Source organism: Phyllostomus discolor, chromosome 9 (assembly GCF_004126475.2).
Source record: "Phyllostomus discolor isolate MPI-MPIP mPhyDis1 chromosome 9, mPhyDis1.pri.v3, whole genome shotgun sequence".
NCBI classification, from domain to species: domain Eukaryota; kingdom Metazoa; phylum Chordata; class Mammalia; order Chiroptera; family Phyllostomidae; genus Phyllostomus; species Phyllostomus discolor.
The window spans coordinates 11,160,887-11,181,431 of record NC_040911.2 but is presented as its reverse complement, the minus strand read 5'-3'; the positions used below and the strand labels follow the sequence as shown (position 1 = coordinate 11,181,431).

At 48.9% G+C, this 20,545-nt stretch overlaps 1 protein-coding gene across 16 annotated transcripts in view; it reads left to right on the top strand.

The window, feature by feature from the left end:
- NEDD4L (NEDD4 like E3 ubiquitin protein ligase) overlaps positions 1 to 20,545 on the top strand; it is a 301,195-nt gene that overhangs the window by 267,516 nt on the left and 13,134 nt on the right. For 10 of the 16 annotated variants that reach the window (XM_036010086.1, XM_036010084.1, XM_036010088.1 and 7 more), the window contains 7 exons: positions 2,472 to 2,530; positions 5,980 to 5,982; positions 9,311 to 9,376; positions 11,396 to 11,625; positions 13,168 to 13,289; positions 15,868 to 15,938; positions 17,587 to 17,682. In XM_036010086.1, the coding sequence (XP_035865979.1) occupies positions 2,472 to 2,530; positions 5,980 to 5,982; positions 9,311 to 9,376; positions 11,396 to 11,625; positions 13,168 to 13,289; positions 15,868 to 15,938; positions 17,587 to 17,682 (647 nt within the window). The remainder of the gene's footprint in view (positions 1 to 2,471; positions 2,531 to 5,979; positions 5,983 to 9,310; positions 9,377 to 11,395; positions 11,626 to 13,167; positions 13,290 to 15,867; positions 15,939 to 17,586; positions 17,683 to 20,545) is intronic. The other 6 variants (XM_028523927.2, XM_036010085.1, XM_036010087.1 and 3 more) reach the window with 1 other exon arrangement.

The following is a 20,545-nucleotide window of genomic DNA, read 5'->3' as shown; positions in this document are numbered from 1 at the left end:
GATTTTTATTTATTTACTTTTAGAGAGGGAAGGGAGGGGGGGAGGAGACACATCAATGTGCGGTTGCTGGGGGTTATGGCCTGCAATCCAGGAATGTACCCTGACTGGGAATCGAACCTGGGACACTTTGGTTCCCAGCCCGCGCTCAATCCACTGAGCTACACCAGCCAGGGTGAGACAATTTCAAAGGAACTTTGTTTTCACCATCAGCTTCATCTGGTCATTAAAAAATGACATAGTAGGCTCCTGTTGCATGCTGGGAATTGTGTTCCATGCTGGAGAGGAGGGGCTGCAGGGAGGAGTGACACAGCCCGTCCTCGAGGGGCTTGCGTTCCAGCAGGGGAAACCAGGGGTGCTGTAAGTGTTGTGTTAGAGCAAAGAGCCCCTTGTTGATGTAGAAGCGGAAGAGGCAGGGCGCACCTGCTTGTGCAGTGGCTAGGCACCGCTGGCGGGCCAGGCCAGGGTAGGGGGCTGCAGGAGGACCTTACACATTGAATGGGTTGCTCTTCAGATGGATCCCAAATGATGAGTCAGACTAGTCAGGCACCCGCAGTGAAAAGTGCTCCCCCCCCCTCCCTGGGGGAGAAGACATGTGCGGGTGCGGAGGGTGCCAGCATTCGGAGAAATGCGGCAGGGTTGCCCGTGGCCCGTGCGTAGACAAGGCAGGCATGGCGCACAGGTCAGGTCAAAGGGGGTCTGCCAGGTGTGGGGACTCGAGCCCTTCTGCAGACAAGAAGGAGCCCCTGAGGGGTTTTCCAGAGGAAGGGACAGTCGGTTTGTTCTTTAGAAAGATCCTTTCAGCACAGTTATCATGAAAGTCCTGAGCAGGGAGAAGACTGAAGCCAGGGAGGTCTAGAGAAGGGTCCGGGGAAAAGATGAGCGCTCCTAAAGACACCTTGGGAGGGCGAGGTAGGGGTGGGTTGGTGATCAGCAGAGGTGGATGACGAGGGAGGGAAGAAGGGTGTGTCCAGGTTCCAGATTTGAACAGTGAATGGGTTGTGACACTGTTAACCCGGGAATACAGGATGACACGAACAGTGTGGGTGAGGGTTATGGGTTCAGTTTTGGCAGAGTTGGGTTGAAGACACCTATAGGAAGTCCCAGTACAGATGTCTGGAGGGGAGCCTGAAGCTCCCCTCTGGACTGAAGATTTGGGTATAGTACGCGTTCATTCATTTTCAGCTTTGATGACAATACCCAGTCCTTGCGGTTATAGTCCAAGGCAGTTTCTACTCAGCTCTATCTTTTCCGTTATTTCATTTTCTTTTCTAGCTTTCTCCATGACAGTAGCAACCTGCACTTTCTTAAGTCTTCTGTTTTCAAAGTGTGAGGGATCCAAAAATCCCTTTTGCTTCCAGTAACGTGCTGCAGAATGGTGGGAACACGTCGTGTAAATCCTCTTCCAGCACACGCAAATTTAGAATCATCATGTGCTTTCGTAACTTTAAAACTGTACCTCTGCTTTCATTAACATAAATATAATACCAGACTCTGAAAATGGTGTGGCCATTAGACCAAACTTACCAGTTATTCTTACCAGTTCACTAACAGAATTTACAGGAAATAATTAGAATCGAGCTCAGACAAATCATTTCCCATGTTTTTAAGCCAACGTAGATTTCCCAAAACTCCAGAGAGGACTCATTCTCCCCAGCCGGTCTCCCCATCATCTTTCATGCGCGTTCACCCCTGCCCCCACCACACACACACACACACACACACACACACACAGAGTGATCCTCTTTAATGATGCGCAGTCACAAAGCCCACGTGATCGAGGGTAGCTGCTGGGTAGCTGTGTAGGCGGCATTGAACAATCTTGCTCATGTTGACTCTTTGGGGAGAAAGAAAACCACTTCTCGCCAGCTCAGCCGACAGGGGGGCCTTCCTCTGGGCTCCTCCCCTGCACGCTCCAATCCCCATCTCGTGGACTGCCTTACTGACCAGCTGCTTTGACCGTTGTGTGCCCTGCCAGTGACACATGTGGTGGATTATTCATTTCTTCAGTGCGGACTTCTTCATTGAGAGCTGTCTCTCAAGATCATAGGCACAGGCAAAAATATTTGAAATGAGAAAAATATCACGTGTGTTCATTAACTTTGGGTAGACTAAGATTAACTTTTGTGCCTTTTTTTCCCAATTAAATGAACATCAAGATCAAGTTATAAATCCTTGAAAGAATGGGGGTTTATAAGCAAAATTTCAGCAGATTGCTTGCTAAAAGCAGTGTAAATAGATGGTTGTACTTTAGGTGTGCATTTTTGATCGAGTGTGTAACTAAACAGTCTGTAGGAGGTTTGCCATAGAGAGAATTGTTCTCTTCTAACCCTGAAATACTAAGTTACTATCTTTGGGGGCCAGGTTGGGGGACTAGACAGCTTTGGAAAACCCAGAAATAATTATTTCTAGAAGATTTTTGATAAAATAGATTTGAACTAATATGCTGATTTTCTTTTAATATTAATTTTCAGATAGCAAAATAACTCAGTGGGAAGACCCAAGATTGCAGAACCCAGCTATCACCGGCCCGGTCAGTATTCTGAAGTTCTGAATGTTCAGTGTCATATTTTGGTTGCATCAAAACACGCATTTCTTGCATATTACTGCGCATCTTGGTGTAATTGAGTAGTTTAACATTATGCCCATCTCCTCCTTATGGGAACTCCCGCGTGACAAGATTCTGGGTGAGGTATGGGTGCATTTGCCTTTTCACGTGGCATCACAAAGGAAAAGAAAGTGGTGTGATAATGGTATCGAAACTGAACATTTTCTTTTCTCCATTATGAAAGGGCAGCTTATAAGTTGTAACGATCAAATTGCCCTCTCTTCCTTTCTGTATGACGCAAAGCCAGCCCTGCACTTGAAAGGACCAGTTCTGTGTTAGGTATGGTGCTGCCTTCTTAAAATGCTGCCGCGCTCTGTTCCTAAGGAAAAGTGAGAACCCCGGGGCATTCAGAAGTAACAGACACTTGGTGTCCACGCCCTGGGAGGAGTCTGTAGAATGAGGCAGACCTCCTCAGCAGGGAGTGCGCACCAGCGCCTCCTGTCCGTGGTTATAACAGTGCAAGGAGGTGACTTGGAATTTACAGGAAAGGTACTGGGACCACAGAAGATTGCAAATTTGGGATTCTTTTTAAAAACTGGAGGAGCATAAGGAAGTTAAATTTATTATGTTGAGTGCTAAGAGGCCAATGGGTATATTTAAAATACTAATTTCGTGGCTTTAATCTGAGTGTGTTCAAATTATGTTTTGAATTATAAAGGTAAGTCCCTTTGAAAACTTACATGACATTATAATGCAAATGCACCTTGATACCTGATGTCCCTCTAGTTACCTATCTGTTGGGTCTGTCTATTCGATTTGCTCAGCTGCTTCAGGACAGTTTACGAAGTACCCAGTAACACAGGCCACTACTTTTTCTCTGTGCAGCTTACTAAATACCTGCCATCCTACCATGGCTTTTTTTTTTTTATTCACAATCACAATAAGTTGCTAGAATCACATTTTTCTCTTCTCCATCATGAAAACCAGATAAATTCAAGAAGCAAAGCTGTTTTCAACTGGCAGAAGACTTTTGACATGACATTTCTCAGTCTTTCCAGATCTTTTTTATGGTGTATTGATCATCCGCATTCACTCGAGCACATAGTTTTATTACTATTGAAAATTGTTTGGCACCATAAATCCAGGGAGATTTGCCCCCACAAGAGTTCTCTATTTCTTTGTTTCCTTAAAGAGAGTCTTTACTCTTATTATTATTGTTATTTCTTTCAGTAAGAGGGTGTGTGTTCAGGTAATTGTCAACTTAGTGTGGACATCTGGTCTTTGTTGTCATTCAGTTCCAAATATTTGTTAATTTCCATGTGATTTTTTTTTTCTCCTTGGTTTTTAAGTTATTTAGAATGTGCTTTTTAGTTTCTAAGACCATGGGAGAATTTTTGCCTGTTTCTTATTGATTACTAATTTTATTGCATTGTAGTCAGAGACTATTGAGTGTGGAATGTTGATTATCAGATATTTGAAACTTCTTTGAAGGCTTGGCCAATTTTTGTAAATGTTCCTTTGTGTTTGAAAAGAATGTGTATTCTGTCTTTCTTGGGTATAGAAGTGTTCTTTACGTGTATACCATTAAATCAGGCCTGTGGTGTTTAAATTATCCATTTCCATCTCTACGTTTTCCCTGGCTGTTGTATCTCACCAAGACAGCGCTGTCAGACTCCCACGGTGCCTGGCTTTACCGAGCATTACCTTCGTTTTCCCTTCGTTAGTGTTTGCCTAGGCTGCCCTTTCTGCCTCCTGCTTTGTCGTTTCCTTTTCTGCCTCCTATTAGATTGATAGAGTACTGTTTATTTTCTCTCATTTTTTATGCTTGCTTGGAAGTTGTGTTTTCTATTTCTACTCTCTTCGTGTTCACATTAAAACTGTTAACCAACGTAACTTGACTTAATGTCAAAATTCATCACTCTCGCCTCTCCTCCTAGATAATACAGCCCTTTAGAGAACGTTAGTGCCATTCTTCCCACTCCTGTTTCCCGTTGTTCAGTGGAAACAACTACCTTTAAAACCGCCTTGTCTATAAACTCCCCAAATCATCATTAGTGTTTTATCTTTTTTTAAAAAAGTCAGTGCTTACCTAATTTTACTTAGATACAAACAGATGTCTTTACCCACCACTGATCTTGCATTTTTTTTCTAGGTTAAGCTTTGTTCCTAATGACATTCAGCCTCTAGTTCATAGTTCCCCAAGCATGGCTGCAGGTCCGAGAGCATCACTATCACCCAGAAACTTGTCACACATGCAGACTTGGGGCCCCGCCCCAGACCGGCTGAGAGCCAGCCCTCCGAGTTTTCACCAGCCCTCCCAGGGGTTCTGACGGCCACCCCGGTTTGCAAACCTCTGCGCTAGCAGTGGCGTCAGCGGGAGCCTGCGTGGTGACCTTGCCGAGTCTGAGAGGACGCACTGCACCTCTCTGTGAAAGAGTAGTTTAGCTCCTCATAGAATTCTTGGTTAATGATCCTGTTTCTTAAGTACTTGGGGGATATTCTTTTTCACGTCTTCTGGTCTCCTTAACTGGTGATGAGAAGTTTTTTGGCCGTCTAATTATCTTTTTTGATGGGTAACTCCCTCTTTTCACTGGTGGTTTTGAATTTTTCTCTGTGTCTTTCATGTTCTGCAGTTTTACTGCATCCTAAGTGTGGATGAATTTTATTGATTCTGCTTCAGACTCATTGTGGTCCTTCGAGACACTGGGACCCTGTCTTTCCTAGGGAACTCCTAGGGAACTGTCCAGCCTAAAAAAGTCTCAGCAGTTACCTCTTCACATGTTGCATCTTTCCCATCCTTTTGAAATACCTGGATCAGTAACTGTTGGGTCGTTGATTCACTTTCACAATTATCTTCCGTATCTCCTAGCTTTCATATTTCCATCTCTCTTTTGTTGCCGTATATAGTTTGCTCAGCTCTTTCAGTTAATTTTTTCGTAAGCTTTTTATATAATCTCTATCAGTTTATTTTGTCTACTATTTCAGTGACTAATTGCTCAAGATTTATTTGCTTTTTTTTAATTTCTTGGTCTTTTTAGCTTCCTTTCTGTCCTGTGTTTTCCCTTTTTTTTTAATTTATATTTCCAGCTTTTTAATCATTCTTAAAATAGCCTCTGTTACAGCCTTTTTCGGATTATTAGATCCAGTCCCAGGAATATAAAATATTTCCCCTTGTTATGTCTGTAGACTCGCCTCAGTTGCAGTTTATTGCCTAGTTCAGTCGATAATTTGTGTGTGTGCTCATCTGCATTTTTTTTCACGTGGGGCTTTTCATAAGTTCTGACCTGTATTTACTGTTAACCACTGAGCTTGGGTTCACTCACCCCCGCTTAGCATAACCATGGATTTCATACCCACTTTGGTGTAGCCTTGGAGTATGAATTTATCACAGGTCTGTTTCTTTTTCTTTTTCTTCCATTTATGGTCCTGGACAGAAGGTAAGCTACCTTGCAACTTTCCTGGGCCAGTGGGTAGAGTTTTCTCGTCCCTTTTTCAGATGTAAGTTTTGAGCAGGGAACTCTGTTCCGGCTCCCTAGGTCATACAGACCGATGGCCAGGCTCCATGTCCCCCACCACTGCCCCGCCCCCCCGCAAGGATACAACCCCAGCCCACACACCTGTGTCTAGGCCCAGCACCCACTGATTTCTCCATGTTGAGTCTTTCTGCTTATCTGGTACCTAGAGTTTCTCTTTTCCCCAGTTTTAAAAATATGCATTAGGGGCGAGGGGACCCTTTGTGTGTCAGCCCAACGCAGCGTGGCCGTAAGTCAATATGCTGTCCGTATGACAAACGTCACCACAAAAAGCTTTTGTAAAGTGCTTGCTGCTCTGATGAGTGCTGTCATGCTGTGTCACACTTTGTACTTGGCGGAGAACTTGATGATCAGCTGCTTCGACATGCTGAGCAGTCCCCTCTGGAAGGGAGGGGAGGCGTTAATATTCCCGATTTGTCAGAAGATCAGAAAGCAAATTTTGTTGCCAAAATTTCCAGCAAATGTCAGAATTGGGACTAGAGCCCCAGGGGTGCCCGTAGCCACCCCGGGGTCCCCACGCCAGCCCGGAGCCCTTCTCCCCAAAGAGCTCCGGCATCAGCTGGGCGGCAGCGCCGGGAAAACACTTAGGCCCGCCTTGCGTGCTAAGTCAGGTGTTCATTTTGCACCAGAGAAAAAGCACATGTGAGGCAGAGCAAAAGGGCTTTAAGCAACAGACATGTAATTTTTTAACTAGGCTGATTTTACAAATTAAATTGTGAGAAAGTAGGATGCCAGGTTTTCAAGAGAGGATGAATAATTTGGCCAAAAGAAGAAGACACTGCACCCGTGGTTCTGTCCAGAAGCGGCACTGGTGGACGTCTCGGTCCTGTTGCGTTGCTGGAACCTTCTCAGGAGAGGAACACACAAACCTACTCTCGTTCCGTTACAAGAACTACACGTCGAGAGGGAAGAGAGAAGTACCGGAGGAGGGTCGTGATTTTTCAGCATTCATGCATCAGTCACAGCCGAGGAGAGGCCAGAAATCTCCCAGCATCCCATTCCCACCCACGTGCGGTCAGCGCCGCTGGGTTATAAGTCAGAGCGGGGAGTGGGTGTCGTGCGCCGGGGACAGCGTTCTGCAGTGTATCCCGTGGGCAGGTTTTCCTGTAAGACTGCTGAACTTCACAAGGATGAAGGTTTAAGCCTTTTGCAACATTCTCAGGGGAGAACAAAGACAAAAATAATTGCTGGGGATCAGATTTTTTTGGAAATGGAAGTGCCTTAAATTTCATCTAGTCGAATCTGTGTGAAGAGGTCCCAGAACTGGCTGGCAAGGGGGTCTGTTCTAGAAGTCAGCTTTTCGAAAGCTGGCCTGGTGCGATGCCAGGAAATACATTTTTTTTTAGGTCCATCTCCCTCTGTCACAGTTAACCACAGCTGAGAGCATCAACCAAACACTCTGCCTTCCCACAGCTTTGCACTCACTGTCCCTGTCATGATGTGTCCCCTCCTGTCACCGGTTTCTGCTCAGGTGTCCCTCTCTCGGAGCTGCCCACCTTCCCTTTCCCTGACTAGCTCCTATAAAATAGCCTCCCGGGAACACCATCACTTTTTCCTCACTTACCACTGTTTATTCCTTCACTTCCTGTTACCTGTGGCTCACAATAGCTTACAAGCTCCAGGAGAAAATAGGGAGGGAGCTCTTTGGTTAGTGTGCCATTATTTCCCTCGTGCCTGAAATGCCTGGCACAGAGTAGGTGCTCAGGAAATACCTCTTGAAGGAACTGGTAGATGAACCACCGAAGAATGAATACATAAACAAGATAGAAAATCTCAGTTTGTTATGGGATAGGGTATGGGGAGAGCAAGAAACGTGAGAATATCTTTACTGGCTTAAGGCAGAACAATGTACCCTTTTCCTCACACCGGCGGTGGTCGGGATCCTCACCAAACTTCCACCTTTTCTAGAACAGGAACTCACACGTGATTCCATCAGACTGAGCACTGTCCAGAATACAGATGGTATGTGGTCACATCCAGGGTTCAGTGGAACGGCAAATGAAGAGTGGACCGAAAACAATGGACAGACTCTAAGGAGTATAAATTGTCCTGAGATAGATACACACGACACCTTTATTGCTCTTGGATTACAAAGTGAAACGCTGACATGACCGCTGTTCGCTGTGAGAGTGGTTGTTTCTGTGTCGGCTCAGTTATCTGTGTGGTTGTCTCGGAAGCAGTAGGAGGGAGGGAGGCTTACCTTTTTCATTTCTCCTCTTTCGGCTCAGGAGTGAGCCAGGTGAAGAAGGTATGAGGTTTGGAGTCTGGAGACACTTTGCTAGGGATCAGTATATTTTGTTAGCTTAGCCCAAAAGGCTGTCAGCAGAGCTGTTCTTGCCCGAATGCCACACTGTTTGCCAAAAAGCAATGAGTCATTCTGAGTATGAGGCTGCTACAGTTATATCCATGTCTGTGCAAAAGCCAGACCTTTCTGCTCTATAATATATGTATATGTATTCATATAAGCCTTTTCAGTGCACCGAAGCCAGGGCTGTGGCTATTGTGAGCTGCTTTCTAACACAGCAACTAAGGAGTATTTAAATGACTACATTGAAGTGTTCTTACTTTGCCTGAGAGATTCCAGCGCTTGTGAGGAGTGAGGGTTCGCTCAGTCCCTAAGCCCGCTCCTGTGGCGCCATCACCCTGCCTCAGAGGTGAGGCGTGAAGGTTCAGACCCAGAATCCCTCACCTGAGACTGCCCGCTGAACAGGAAGGGGCCAGCCCGACCCCCGCTGGGGGGACTCTTCCAGGGTGCCGTGCACCTGGTCTTGCAGTCCTTGATAAGAATATCATCAGTCCAATTGCCTTTCTGCTCATTGTATCTCCTCCCAAAGATTTTTAAGAGCATGACCAGTCTTTTCCAAATGACAGCATAGGTCACTTTGGGGTTGTGTTTAAAGTATCATAGCTGACAGCAAAAAAAAAAAAAGAGAGAGAGAGAAAGAGTACACATTGACTCATATTCAGACAAAAGTCGTATTGGAAAGGGTATTTCCTGTAGCATAGCCCTAAATGACTTCTTGAATAGCAACTTAGTTGTTTTGAGGGGTGATTAAATTAATCATTTCTAGAACTTTTCCGTGTGCTATGCAGACATGCAAATTTCAATGTAATATGGAGAATGAGAATTTTAAGGTGTATGATTCATGAAGTTCTCTGATTGTTGACTCAGTTTACATAAAATTTTAAGTGTGTTGTGTACATTGTTTATATTTGTACATTTATCTTCTAGGCGGTTCCTTACTCCAGAGAATTTAAGCAGAAATATGACTACTTTAGGAAGAAATTAAAGAAACCTGTGAGTAACATGCTTCCAAAAATGCTGTTTTAGTCCTCTATAAGTTACCAACGTTACTTCAGCTAAAACAACTTGTTCCTTTTCTTTGTGTACAAAAATATTACCTTTCTCTTTTCACTGAACTTGGATCCACCTGGATCTCCAATCTGAATTTTCTTTTTAACAGAAATGGTAAGTGAAGATTACTCAGTATTACATGTCAGATCACTGGAAGGGCAATTTCCTATATAATACATAAAAAGATAGAAATGATTTTATGGGAAGTAAAATAATTCAGGACCTAGACAAAAAATTTGGAGAAGCTTGTGCAATTGCTTATGGTTATATTTAATAAAACCTAGATCCTAGTTAGAAAAGTGGTCTAGTCCTTCCATTTACATTTGGAAGTATAATTTAATTATAACATCTATAACAATATAATTTATAATATCACAATACAGGGCCTAGCACCAATAATGCCCTTCTTTTTTATTACAAAATCTTTTATTACAAAATCATAAGCATGTAATTCTGTAACATAACCATATCACACTCAAGCATACCAGATGACATATTGGGTGAAATATTCAAATTAAAACTATAAATTATTTATATGTTTTATATTTATATGTTATAAATTCACATATTACACCCATATTATTACCCTACCAACCACACAAGCAGGAGTTACCTCTGCTGGACCCTGTGTTCGGCACATTAGGACCAGGTGTAATTTTCAGATTCAAATTCTCACTGGGAAAACCTGTAAGATTTCCACAGATCTGAAGCCTCTAACTCTGTAACGTTTTCCAGGCGGTGTTTTAAATTACAATATTCTCTACTGACTTGCCCCGGATTTACAATGTTATGCCCTCTGTTCTGCTCTGTGACTTCACGTCTCTGACACAGAAACCCCCACGTCACCGGGTTTCTCCTCAGTTTGCAGATTCGCTGTGTGTTTTGGGCTCGGGGGTGTTTTGCCCTGTGGGTGCTTTCCCACTGGGGGAAGGAGAGTGTCGTCCCCCACTGCCCCAGTCTCCCCGGTGTCCCCAGTGGGCCTGTGCCCCGCTGCTCTCTCTCGGGCTCTGCCCCCTCCGTGGGGGCCTCCCCCGCTGGGCCCTGCCGTGGACGGGGCGCTGCCACTGCACAGGCACACGGGAGGCAGAGCGTGTCTCCTTGCAAGCGCCCCCCCCCCCCCCCCCCCCACGGGGTTCTGTTCTGTCTCCCACCGTCCTGACTCAGGTAGCTCTCGGGGCACCACTTTTGGGATGACTCAGATCTGAACACGTAAAGCCCCCACAAAGCTTCTTCGTGAGTCGCCTGCACTAACCCCGGGAATAGGAGGCCCCGGTGGGCTTTGCCCTGGCCCCTACTCTGTGCGGCGCTTGCCCTCGCCGACCCTGCAGACCCACGTTCATGGCAGAGCTGCCCCAGCCCGCGCCCTTCCAGGAAGCACTTGCGGTTTGTCACGGGCTTCCTGGTTTTCATGTTTATTCCCCGTGGCCTTTGGGATGCTTTTTCCCACGGCTTGGCCTGGTCATCAGGGTCCCGCTCCCCACGGGAACAGAATCAGCCTGCAGGCCTCGTGGGCTAGCTGGGACCCCCCTAGAGTTGAGGAGTTGCCCCTCTTGGCCAGGTGGGGATGGCCCAGGGTTGGAGGACCCGCACGGAAGTCACGTTCTTTCTCAGAGACAGTATTTAGAGTTGACCGTGTTTCAGTTGCCGGTAGGTGGACCGAGCGCCCCGTGATCACTTATAAAAGGGGGACAGGGTGACTGTGCTCTGCTCAGCAGAGTTCCTTCTGCAGCGCATGTCACCAGCTCCGCCTGACCGCCTCTGGTGGCTGCCGTGCGGGTCCCAGCCCCACGGTGAGCCTTCCCGCGTGTGCGAGGAGGAGCCCGCACAGGAGGGAGGCTCCGCTGGCACCATGTGCCACTGCTCGTGCGTTGGAAGACTGCCGTCCTTTCTGTTCTCTGACGTGAGGTGTATATGCACTGTCTGATCGTGTGCTTTTTTTTTTTTTTTTTGCCTTTGGTGTAGGCTGATATTCCAAATAGGTTTGAAATGAAACTGCACAGAAACAACATTTTCGAAGAATCCTATCGGAGAATCATGTCCGTGAAGAGGCCGGACGTCCTCAAAGCTCGACTGTGGATTGAGTTCGAATCGGAGAAAGGCCTGGACTACGGGGGTGTGGCCAGAGAGTGGTTCTTCTTACTGTCCAAAGAGATGTTCAACCCCTACTATGGTCTCTTCGAGTACTCTGCCACGTGAGTATGCGGAGGGAATTTGGAACGCGTCCCCACGAAGCCATTTTATTCTTAACGGTTCCAACTGAATGACAGAGTCGGCGGCTCGCTCTGTTGAATGGAACGAACACTGTGACTTCAGTCCCCACCCCCAGCACACCCATCCCTCATGAGTTTAGAACAGGTTCTGCCTGTACCTGGTTAAACAACAGTGTGCACTGAACACCTATAAATGAGTTTTTTCTTGTCTGTTAGGTTCTTGTCATTGAAACTGATGATGGGCTGGGTACGCATGGTGAGGAACGAGAGGCAGTTGTCATGGGTAGGGGTATGTTCATGCAGGAGAATGCGTCAGTGTCAGCATTCAGAAAGGCATCCTCTTCTCATGGACAAAACTAGTCTCTGAAGTTACTCTAGTTAAAGGCAAATCGTGACCACTTTGAGGAGGACCCGTTCTGCAGGTCCAAAGGACCGTGCACTGGTGCTGTCAGGGAGGGACCAGATGCCCCCCCACCCTAGGCATTAGGATCCTATCGTTGCCAGGCAAGGGAACGAAAACAGATACAAGTGCTTTCTTAGGAATCGAGCACCGGCTGCTGACAAGGCCAACCAGTCCTTCTCCGGGCCGTGGACCCAAGAACCCCGTAGCAGAGCCGCTGACCTTGCTGGGAGGCAGCCTCTGCTCCCAGAGGACACGGGGTCTCCCGCATCTCCCGCCCGGTGCCAGTCTCCTGGCGGCTCTGCAGGAAGGCAGCCTCAGGATCCTGCCTGGGTGCTCCAGCCCAGAATCTCCTTGTTTGTTTGTTGTTGTTGTTGTTGCTTTTTGTCACCCCTGGAGAAAGCTCGCTGTGTAAAGTTGATCAGAGCCATTAAAGAGGCAGGCGATGGGGGAGGGGGCAGGATCCTCACCTGTCACCTGCACTCCAGGGGTCCCCTGAAAGAACCTGAACCTGTCTATGGAGCCCAGCTCGGAAACCACTGATCCCCAGATGTTGAGACCAAAGAGGGACGTGGACACGTGTTTGTGGTCTGCGTCGTTAAGGCAACCGTGTGCTGGCAGCAGGGCCCTTGGGCCTTTCAGGGCACGGCCGTGTCGGGCCCAACGAGGGGCCCACAAGCAGAGTCTTAGTCTCCAAACCAAAAGCCTCTCATGGGAATGAAGCTGCTGCTTCAGTCAGAGAACCGGAAGTCCTCAAGTCATTCCGTTCATCAGTCCCTTTGTTATGTGGTGGTGCGCATCTTCCCAAGGTACTGGGAAGCGAACGAAACCCGCATTTTTGTAGATCAAAACCAGTCAAATAGCAACGCACGGTTAAACTTACCAAGGGCACATGCACCAGCTCTGTAGGACCTCAGCCGCTGGTGACAGAAAGAGGCTAAGTAAACGGTCACATTGAAAAGTCACATTCTGGAGCTGACACCTCTCCCCATTAGGAGCAGAGAGTCTGGGAGGGAGCAATTAGCATCATGAAAGCTACTGACAGGCGGCAGAGGAAAATGCGAATTCTTGCATTTCTTCTTGAGAAATGCGACCACGGGGCTTTGTCTCTCTTCTGTCCCCAGGGACAACTACACCCTTCAGATCAACCCCAATTCGGGCCTCTGTAACGAAGACCATCTGTCCTACTTCACTTTTATTGGAAGAGTTGCTGGTCTGGCGGTGTTTCACGGGAAGCTTTTAGATGGTAAGTTATTCAAAAGCCTTGAAGCCACACACACAGGACAGGGCCGTTTGTGGTTCCTCGTTAGGTGTCTGGCGTTCCACATCACAGATGTCCAGCCAACACATCGCCGGTTCTGTGTAATTCGGTGAATTATTGTTCTGTTTTGCCCACAATGGAGGTGCTTTGCCCAGCTGTCAGTTGGAGCACTGAAAACACAGTGTCTACACACAGTTTAAAATTTTCCTACAAGAGAAACTAGTATGAAGCACAGAACATTCTGTGATTCTGTATTTTCTGCTTTTCAGAATAACTTTTTTTTTTTTTTAGCAAGAGCTAGATTCTGTGACAGATGGAAAAGCTAATTGAAAAGTTATTCGGAACGATCTGATTCATCCAACATCCTGCCTTTGTTTCACGTGTCCCCAACTGATTATTTTTATTTGAGTGTGAAGAGACTGTAAATAATTTCAAAGCAATGTTACAGCTCAGCTTTGGCCTTGACCCCGGGGTCACCGCTGCACAGACGGCACAGGCTGACCTCATTCTCGTGTAGCACGAGAGCTTCCCGTGTGGGCCACGGAAGCACTTCAGGGTGGGGACTCTCGTGGATTGATTTGGTCCCTCCCAAAGTGCGGCCCTCAGGGGAGCACTACCGAAGGCATCACCGAGGAAGGAGAGTTGGAAATGATTTGGAAAGACGTGGGGGTGAGATGGTTGAGAACGGAAGACAGTAAGACCTGAGGTTGACCTTGCGGTCCCTGTAGAGAGAGACCACATCTGGGAACCTTAGCCAGTCCAGCACATAACTGGTGCCCCCTCTTGACTTTTTCCTTCAGTGTGTTTTTGCTGGTACTCGCTGATTTTTTTAAAGATTTATTTACTTATATTTTTAGAGAGGGAAGGGAGGGAGAAAGAGAGAGAGAGAAACATCAATGTGCGGTTGCTGGGGGTCATGGCCTGCAACCCAGGCATGTGCCCTGGCTGGGAATTGAACCTGCGATACTTTGGTTCGCAGCCAGCACTCAATCCACTGAGCTATGCCAGCCAGGGCCTCGCTGATTTGGATCCTCTGTTTCAATGTTTTACTTTTAGTTGGGGACAGAAGCACTTTTTTTTTTATTAGAAAGAAACTACATTCACTCTTTCTACATATATGTGTTGTGTGAATATATTTTCACTTGCTGTGTTGAAGTCACGCCATAGATTATTGCAACTACTCCAGTTCACTTCAGCCTTCTCTTAGAAAGTCAGTCCATACACCTTCTGCCGAGCGAGAAGACGCGCTTTAGAGGCTGCAGGGAAATACAGAGGAGCGTCAGGTGTGCTCCTGACCTGTGTGAACTTGTAACCTAGGGGGAAAGCAAACCCCAGAGGACTCCCAGGGATGGGGTCCAGCAGGAGGGAGCTCAGGAGTCCTCTGAGGAGACCCTGATTTGGCCAGAGGGTCAGGAACACTTTCAGGACTAGGCACACCTTGCTAGCAGGATGGGCTTTGAGCATTTAGAAGCTGGGACTGTTGCAGAAGAGCAAGGGCCGGCTGAGGCAAGGCTCCTGGAGGGAGTGGTGGAGAAAAGCAAGAACAGACAGGGAGCCCAGGAGACAGCTGCAGAAGGGGATACCAGTGTGTGCTGGGATTTGCAGCAGAACTGAGAGCCGGAGCGCCCACAGGCATGTGTGGTCAGCAGCGTCCTGTTTCTCAAACGCGCAACCACACATCCTTGTGTCGGCTTCATCCTCGACCTCCCCAGGCACGGGAGGTGTTTGGGTCTGCAGCCCCGGGACCACCCGAGCCAGTGCAGATAGGAATCTGTTACAGGGGACTGGTGACTGCTTAAGTGGGGGCGGGGCTGAGGTTCCAGCGCCCCCAATGAGGAGGCGCATGGTGCTGGCTTGCCCGTGGACAAGGTGGATTGGGGGGCCCCGTGTGGTGGGCAGGCCATCCTCACTGCCATCTCCTCCCCCAGGCCTTCCTCGGCCCTCCCCTGGAAGATGGCACAGCCTTCTAAGTGTTCTCCCTCATGTCCTGTCCCCTTCTGCTCTTTCTCGCCATTCCTGCCCTAGCACGATGCTAAAAATGCAGGTGGAGTTTCCGCCTGGCCTTCAGTGACTCCCGTTGCCCTCACCGAGGCGGCTGCCCAGACTCTCCCGCACCCCAAACTCTCCCACACCCCATGCAAGCCAGCACTCCCCAGTGCCCTTTGGGCTCATCCTCCCCAGGAGTCCCTGTGCTGCCACCCCACAAACCACTGACGGGTCCCACTCTTGTCCCTCTGCCTGGATGCTCCCTCTCCCATGTTCATGTGCCTTTGTTGCACTGCAGAATCCTTGTGGGCCTTCAGGCCTCTTTGTCACCCCCCAGGAGCCTTTTCGACCTCCCTGCCACCACTGTTAGAGTGACTGCCCTCCCTACTAACTGCCCCCCACCCCCTCCCAAAAAAAAGGCAGGCCCTCATCTGCTTGGTCACAAACTACTGTCAAAAGTCTTTGCTTGTCCTGTCCTGGTCTCATTCAAATCGAAGGCATGTTCATCTTATATTTCATTTCTGAGGCACGGTGGCATCAACAATGTGAAACTAATGCAGTTTTCATCGTATTTTAGGGTTCTTCATTAGGCCGTTTTACAAAATGATGCTGGGAAAGCAGATAACCCTGAACGACATGGAATCTGTGGTGAGTAAAGGCAGACCCTGCCGCCGGGCACCTGGGCCACTCGCGCCTTATGAAACAGCCACTGCAATTGCACTGCGGTCACAGCCATTTTTATGGGTGTCGCCATGAGTGTGAATAATAGGGAACATTTTACCATTTCAGAATTTCCTTGATCTCCCTCATTTTCCCAATAAGCAAGCCACAGTTCACACTAGCTAGAAGCAGGGTCCGCGGGTTGCATACGCCCACACCTCAGTGGCCTCTGCTTCCCCGGGGCTGGTGTGACCAAATGAAGTCCCAGGGTCCCCTGAAGACCTCACGGCAGCCCTTGTTTTCCATCGAAAACTGCTGATACTGAACGTTTAGAGATTCATCCGCTATTCCTCTGTTCTCTGAGCTCAGAAAACGTCAAGGGTGCAGAACAAAACGGTAGATAAAGGGGAGGGTGTACACGTGGAAGGGCGAGTGACCACTGCACGTGGAGGGGAGTAAACGCGTTAGAAATTGAAACTCCTGTGTCGGGGGACTCGGGTTTCCATGCTGCGTTTGACTCCTTTTACAGAGGCTGGCCGTTTTACAGCCAAAAGGACTTTTTGTACAAATAGGAATTGATATGCGTTTCGCAATCTACTTTTTGCTTCTGTTTTTCTTTTCATCTACCTGCGCCCCCACTGCCTGCCTCCAGGCGTGGGGGAGTTTGCACAAGCGTCGGCACACTCACGCAGGGCCGTGGAGAAGCATCGTTGTCCATGGGAGTACGTGTAGCTCCGGTCCCACGTCACTTCCTGTCCCTTGAGTCAGGAAGCCCCTGGCCTTGCCGTAATGTGGACTGTGTCCCTCCTGTGCTTGGGCCTGGGAGCCCATGTTCTCATTGCTGACCATCCCCGGTAGCCGTTTCTGCGCAGCATCCGTGTGTGAGAAAGGGGAGGAGGATGCTGGCAGGGACCTTGAGCCCCCTCACTGGCTTCTCCACAGGAGGGCTGGGGGACTCATCCACAGAACCAGGGTCAAATTTCTCTCCAGCTCTCACCTTTGCCTTGCACTTGATGCTTTGATGATGGTACAGCGAGGCAGCAAGGACCACAGACATGTCTCATAAAGGCTGAATGAGTTCCACGTCGCAGGTTGACAGAGGGTGCACACATTCTGTTTGTCCTTCTCAGAGCCTCCTGTCCCAGCACCGGGGTCCCTGCAAGTGGGCAGGCCAGGCCCTTACACTCGTGGCCTGGTCCTCGCTGTGTGCTTACACTGACTTAGAGGACGGTAAAGCCCAGAAAGAGGCGGAACTTAAAGCCATTCTCCCTATTGCCCTTTGATGTTCTCACTCTTAAAAGATAGGAGCTACATTCATCTTCTACATGCGCAACAGTGAGATCTGCTGAGGGCCATCCGGTATAGGTCGCGTTCCCTGCGCTTCACACAGGACAGGATTCAACTGCAAACCCCTGTTGCCGCTAAAACATGTGTTTGGCTTCTGTTTTAAACGAAATAAGCACAGTAGGTTTGGGGAGGAGTGGAAAACATTGTGTTAGTGCCTAGTGCAATTGTTGACTGATGAGAATGGAATTATAGTAGGAGGACTTAACTATTTAAAGTCAAACAAGTGTCAAAACAAGTTTGTATTTTGAGAAGAAAAAGCTTCCTTTTAATTCCCGTGTCATTTCTGTAGGACAGTGAATATTACAATTCCTTGAAGTGGATCCTGGAAAACGATCCCACTGAACTGGACCTCATGTTCTGCATTGACGAAGAAAACTTCGGACAGGTGGGTCCGGCCGTCCCTGGGAGCGGCTCTCTAGCTTTCAGGATGTCTCTGCTTTTGCGCAGGTCGTGACACGTGTTTCCTGGACAATTCAAAACCACCGCCAGGAGCTGTAGGTGTTAATAAACATCTCATTGTATCAGCACCTTATATTCTTGTTCCAGGAAACAGAGCCCCCATTCCAGCAAAGTTGCAGAAATCCTAAGGCGTGAACTGGCACCTGCTGCTAATCTAAAGCAAATCTGGACATAAATGCTTGGGCCTTGGTTTTCGAATTTAGGTTCAAAAAATAGCGTGTTTACTTAATGATGTAAATACATGACCAGGAGTAGGTGGTGTCTAGGCGGGGCCTTGGGGTTTTTTGTTTGTTTGGTTTTGGTTTTGGTTTTGGTTTTCTCTCTGCTTAGTGGTTCTGTTGTCAGGATGAAATTGCCTCCTGGGCTCAGCAGGCTCAGGCTTCCCCACCTTCCTTCGTGCCTTGTGCCCACACTGTCATTAAGGCTGGGTTCATCAGAAAGGTCAAGGTCAAAGATAAAGTCACCTGCTTGGAATTTTCATCATCACCCGCAAGTTCTGTAGGATATGTTTGTCTTAAACCTGAAAGCCTCCTCTCCAGCCCTCGCCCTTCTTCTAGTCTCCAGATTCCCGCTGGCCTGCCCACCTCCTGAGCCCTTCGCTCTCCTGAAAGCCCTCTGGTCCCCGAACAAGAGCCAGTGCCCCTCCCACCCCCACACCCACTCCGGTCCAATCTGCAGGACCACCGTCCCCTCTACTCTCAGCCTCCCCTCCTCCTCACCACGTCCACGCTTCCGCGTCCAGCTGGTCGCCCATCCTGTTGACGCAGCCTCCTCTTTATGACCTGTCAGCACCCAGGCTCTGCGGTCTCCTTGGTTCCTGTGCCTGCCCCCACCCGCAGGCCCTTCTCGGATGCCCCCACCCGCATGCCCCGTGGGCGATAGTTCTGAACAGCAGAGAGGAACGCGTCACCCTTCTACTCGAGCAGAAGTGCCTCTCCGGCCGTCCTGGAACCTTCGCTGTGGGTTAGGCCTTTGTGGCGTGGCTCAGGACACAGCATTGCCCGCCTTTCTCCTTAGCTTTTAGATGCCCCCTTCCTCTCTCCTCCACAGCCACCGTGGGCCTGGACCAGCGTCCCTACAGGTGCTTCCGTGCCGTGTCACTGGCTGTGCCGCACCGCCCCACGCCTGCACACTGTCGTTCTCTCTCCCACAACCCAGTCGGGCTGTCCTCTAACCGTCCCTGACTCCCTGTCTCCTGGGAGCCCCTGGGGGTCTTCTGGGAGTCTCCAGCGCTCAGCACATGGCTGGTGCTTACTGAGCGAATGCTTGGATGGATTTTGTTTTCTTTCTGGTTGATGAGAACCCAGAGCTGCTGGTTTCTGGGACCTACTGGGAGTGCTTTAAATACGGGAATTGAACAGCCGTCCTGTGCCAAGCGGAAAGAATGAACTGTGCACCCGTGTGCTTGTGTACTCACACCCACCCACCCACCAGGAAGAGGCCCCTTTCAGAGCTGCGATAAGTGGCAGTTCTTGTCTCGAGTTCACAAAGCAGCGTCTGAGTTGGTTGTTTTGGACGGCACTGGGGCTGCGGGCTTCTGGGAAGCTGTGCGGTGGGCAGGGGCGGAGCAGGGGCAGCAGCCCCGTGGGGAAAGCCCGCAGGGCCAGGCATGTGTGTTAGTTGAGGCAGCGTCGCCCCGAGGGGCAAAGATGTCTCCGCCGTTACCATGCTTTGTGGCCATCCCAAGGGCCGGCGCCTGTGGCACAGGTGGGGTGAGGAGCTGTTGATTATGTTTTCGTGGGAGAAAGTGGGCAATGGAGGGGGCGGTCTGAAAAAGCTCTTTAGGGGCGTAAATGAGAAATGGCTGAGAAACCCTGGGTTGGGGAAAGGCAGTGCGTGAAAAAACAAAACCTGGCCATCAGAGGAGAGAGGGAGGGACAGGGGGAGGTCCTGGCGGAAGCTGGGAAGGACCAGACCCGCAGCCTCATTAGGGGCTCTCAGAGGCCCAGTCAAGGAATGGGGAAGGTGGTCAGGCAGGCTGCCACACCCTCCCCATAGTCACTCGTCCCGATGTCTGCCAGGGGAGGCTGGGGGGCCCACCCCACCCCACGGGGTTCGTGCAGCACCAAGCCTGCGGGGAGAGGGCCACCCCTTTGTCTGCCCCAGTCCGCCCAGTGGACTCACTGTGACCCGGCCCCTTAGCAGACTCCTCAGGCGTGTGGCATAAGGCACCCCTGAGTGACCCGTGTGTGCAAATCCAAATACAGCCGGGTGTGCATAGGAACAGACGGAAAAGAATCCCACCATTATACTAACATGATTGTCTTTGAGGAGGAGAGCTGGGAGTGGTGGGTTTTTTTTCTTTTTTTCCCCCCAAAGTTTCTATGAGAAGAGACATTTTGTGTGTAGATCGGCCAGCCTCACCTCCCCCTCCCCTTTTGCGGGCCGTTGGTAACACGCTGAGAGAACACCACACCGGCCCCCTGCGCAGGGAGAGGTCTCGCCTTGGTTTCAGCTGCTTCGCCCTTTGAGATCACGTCCGTCGTCCCTTCGGCCAGTACTTTAGCATCTTTGGTTTTTTTAAGTTCCCGTGTTTGCCTCTTTGAAGGAAATGCCACACAGCTTTTTTCTTTTTCCCCCATAAAATCCAATTTTCAGAAACAAACAAACCGCATTAGGATTTGGATCTCCGTAGTCTCGGTGGGCATGCCCTCCCTTTTCTGTTAACGTAGTGAATTTCTTGATAAGTGAGTAGCAGAAGAAAAATATTGTTCTTCTCCACTGTTGCTATTGTATGAAAAATAATTAAAACTCATAAATAATCATAAAACAGTTTGCCTCTCATGATA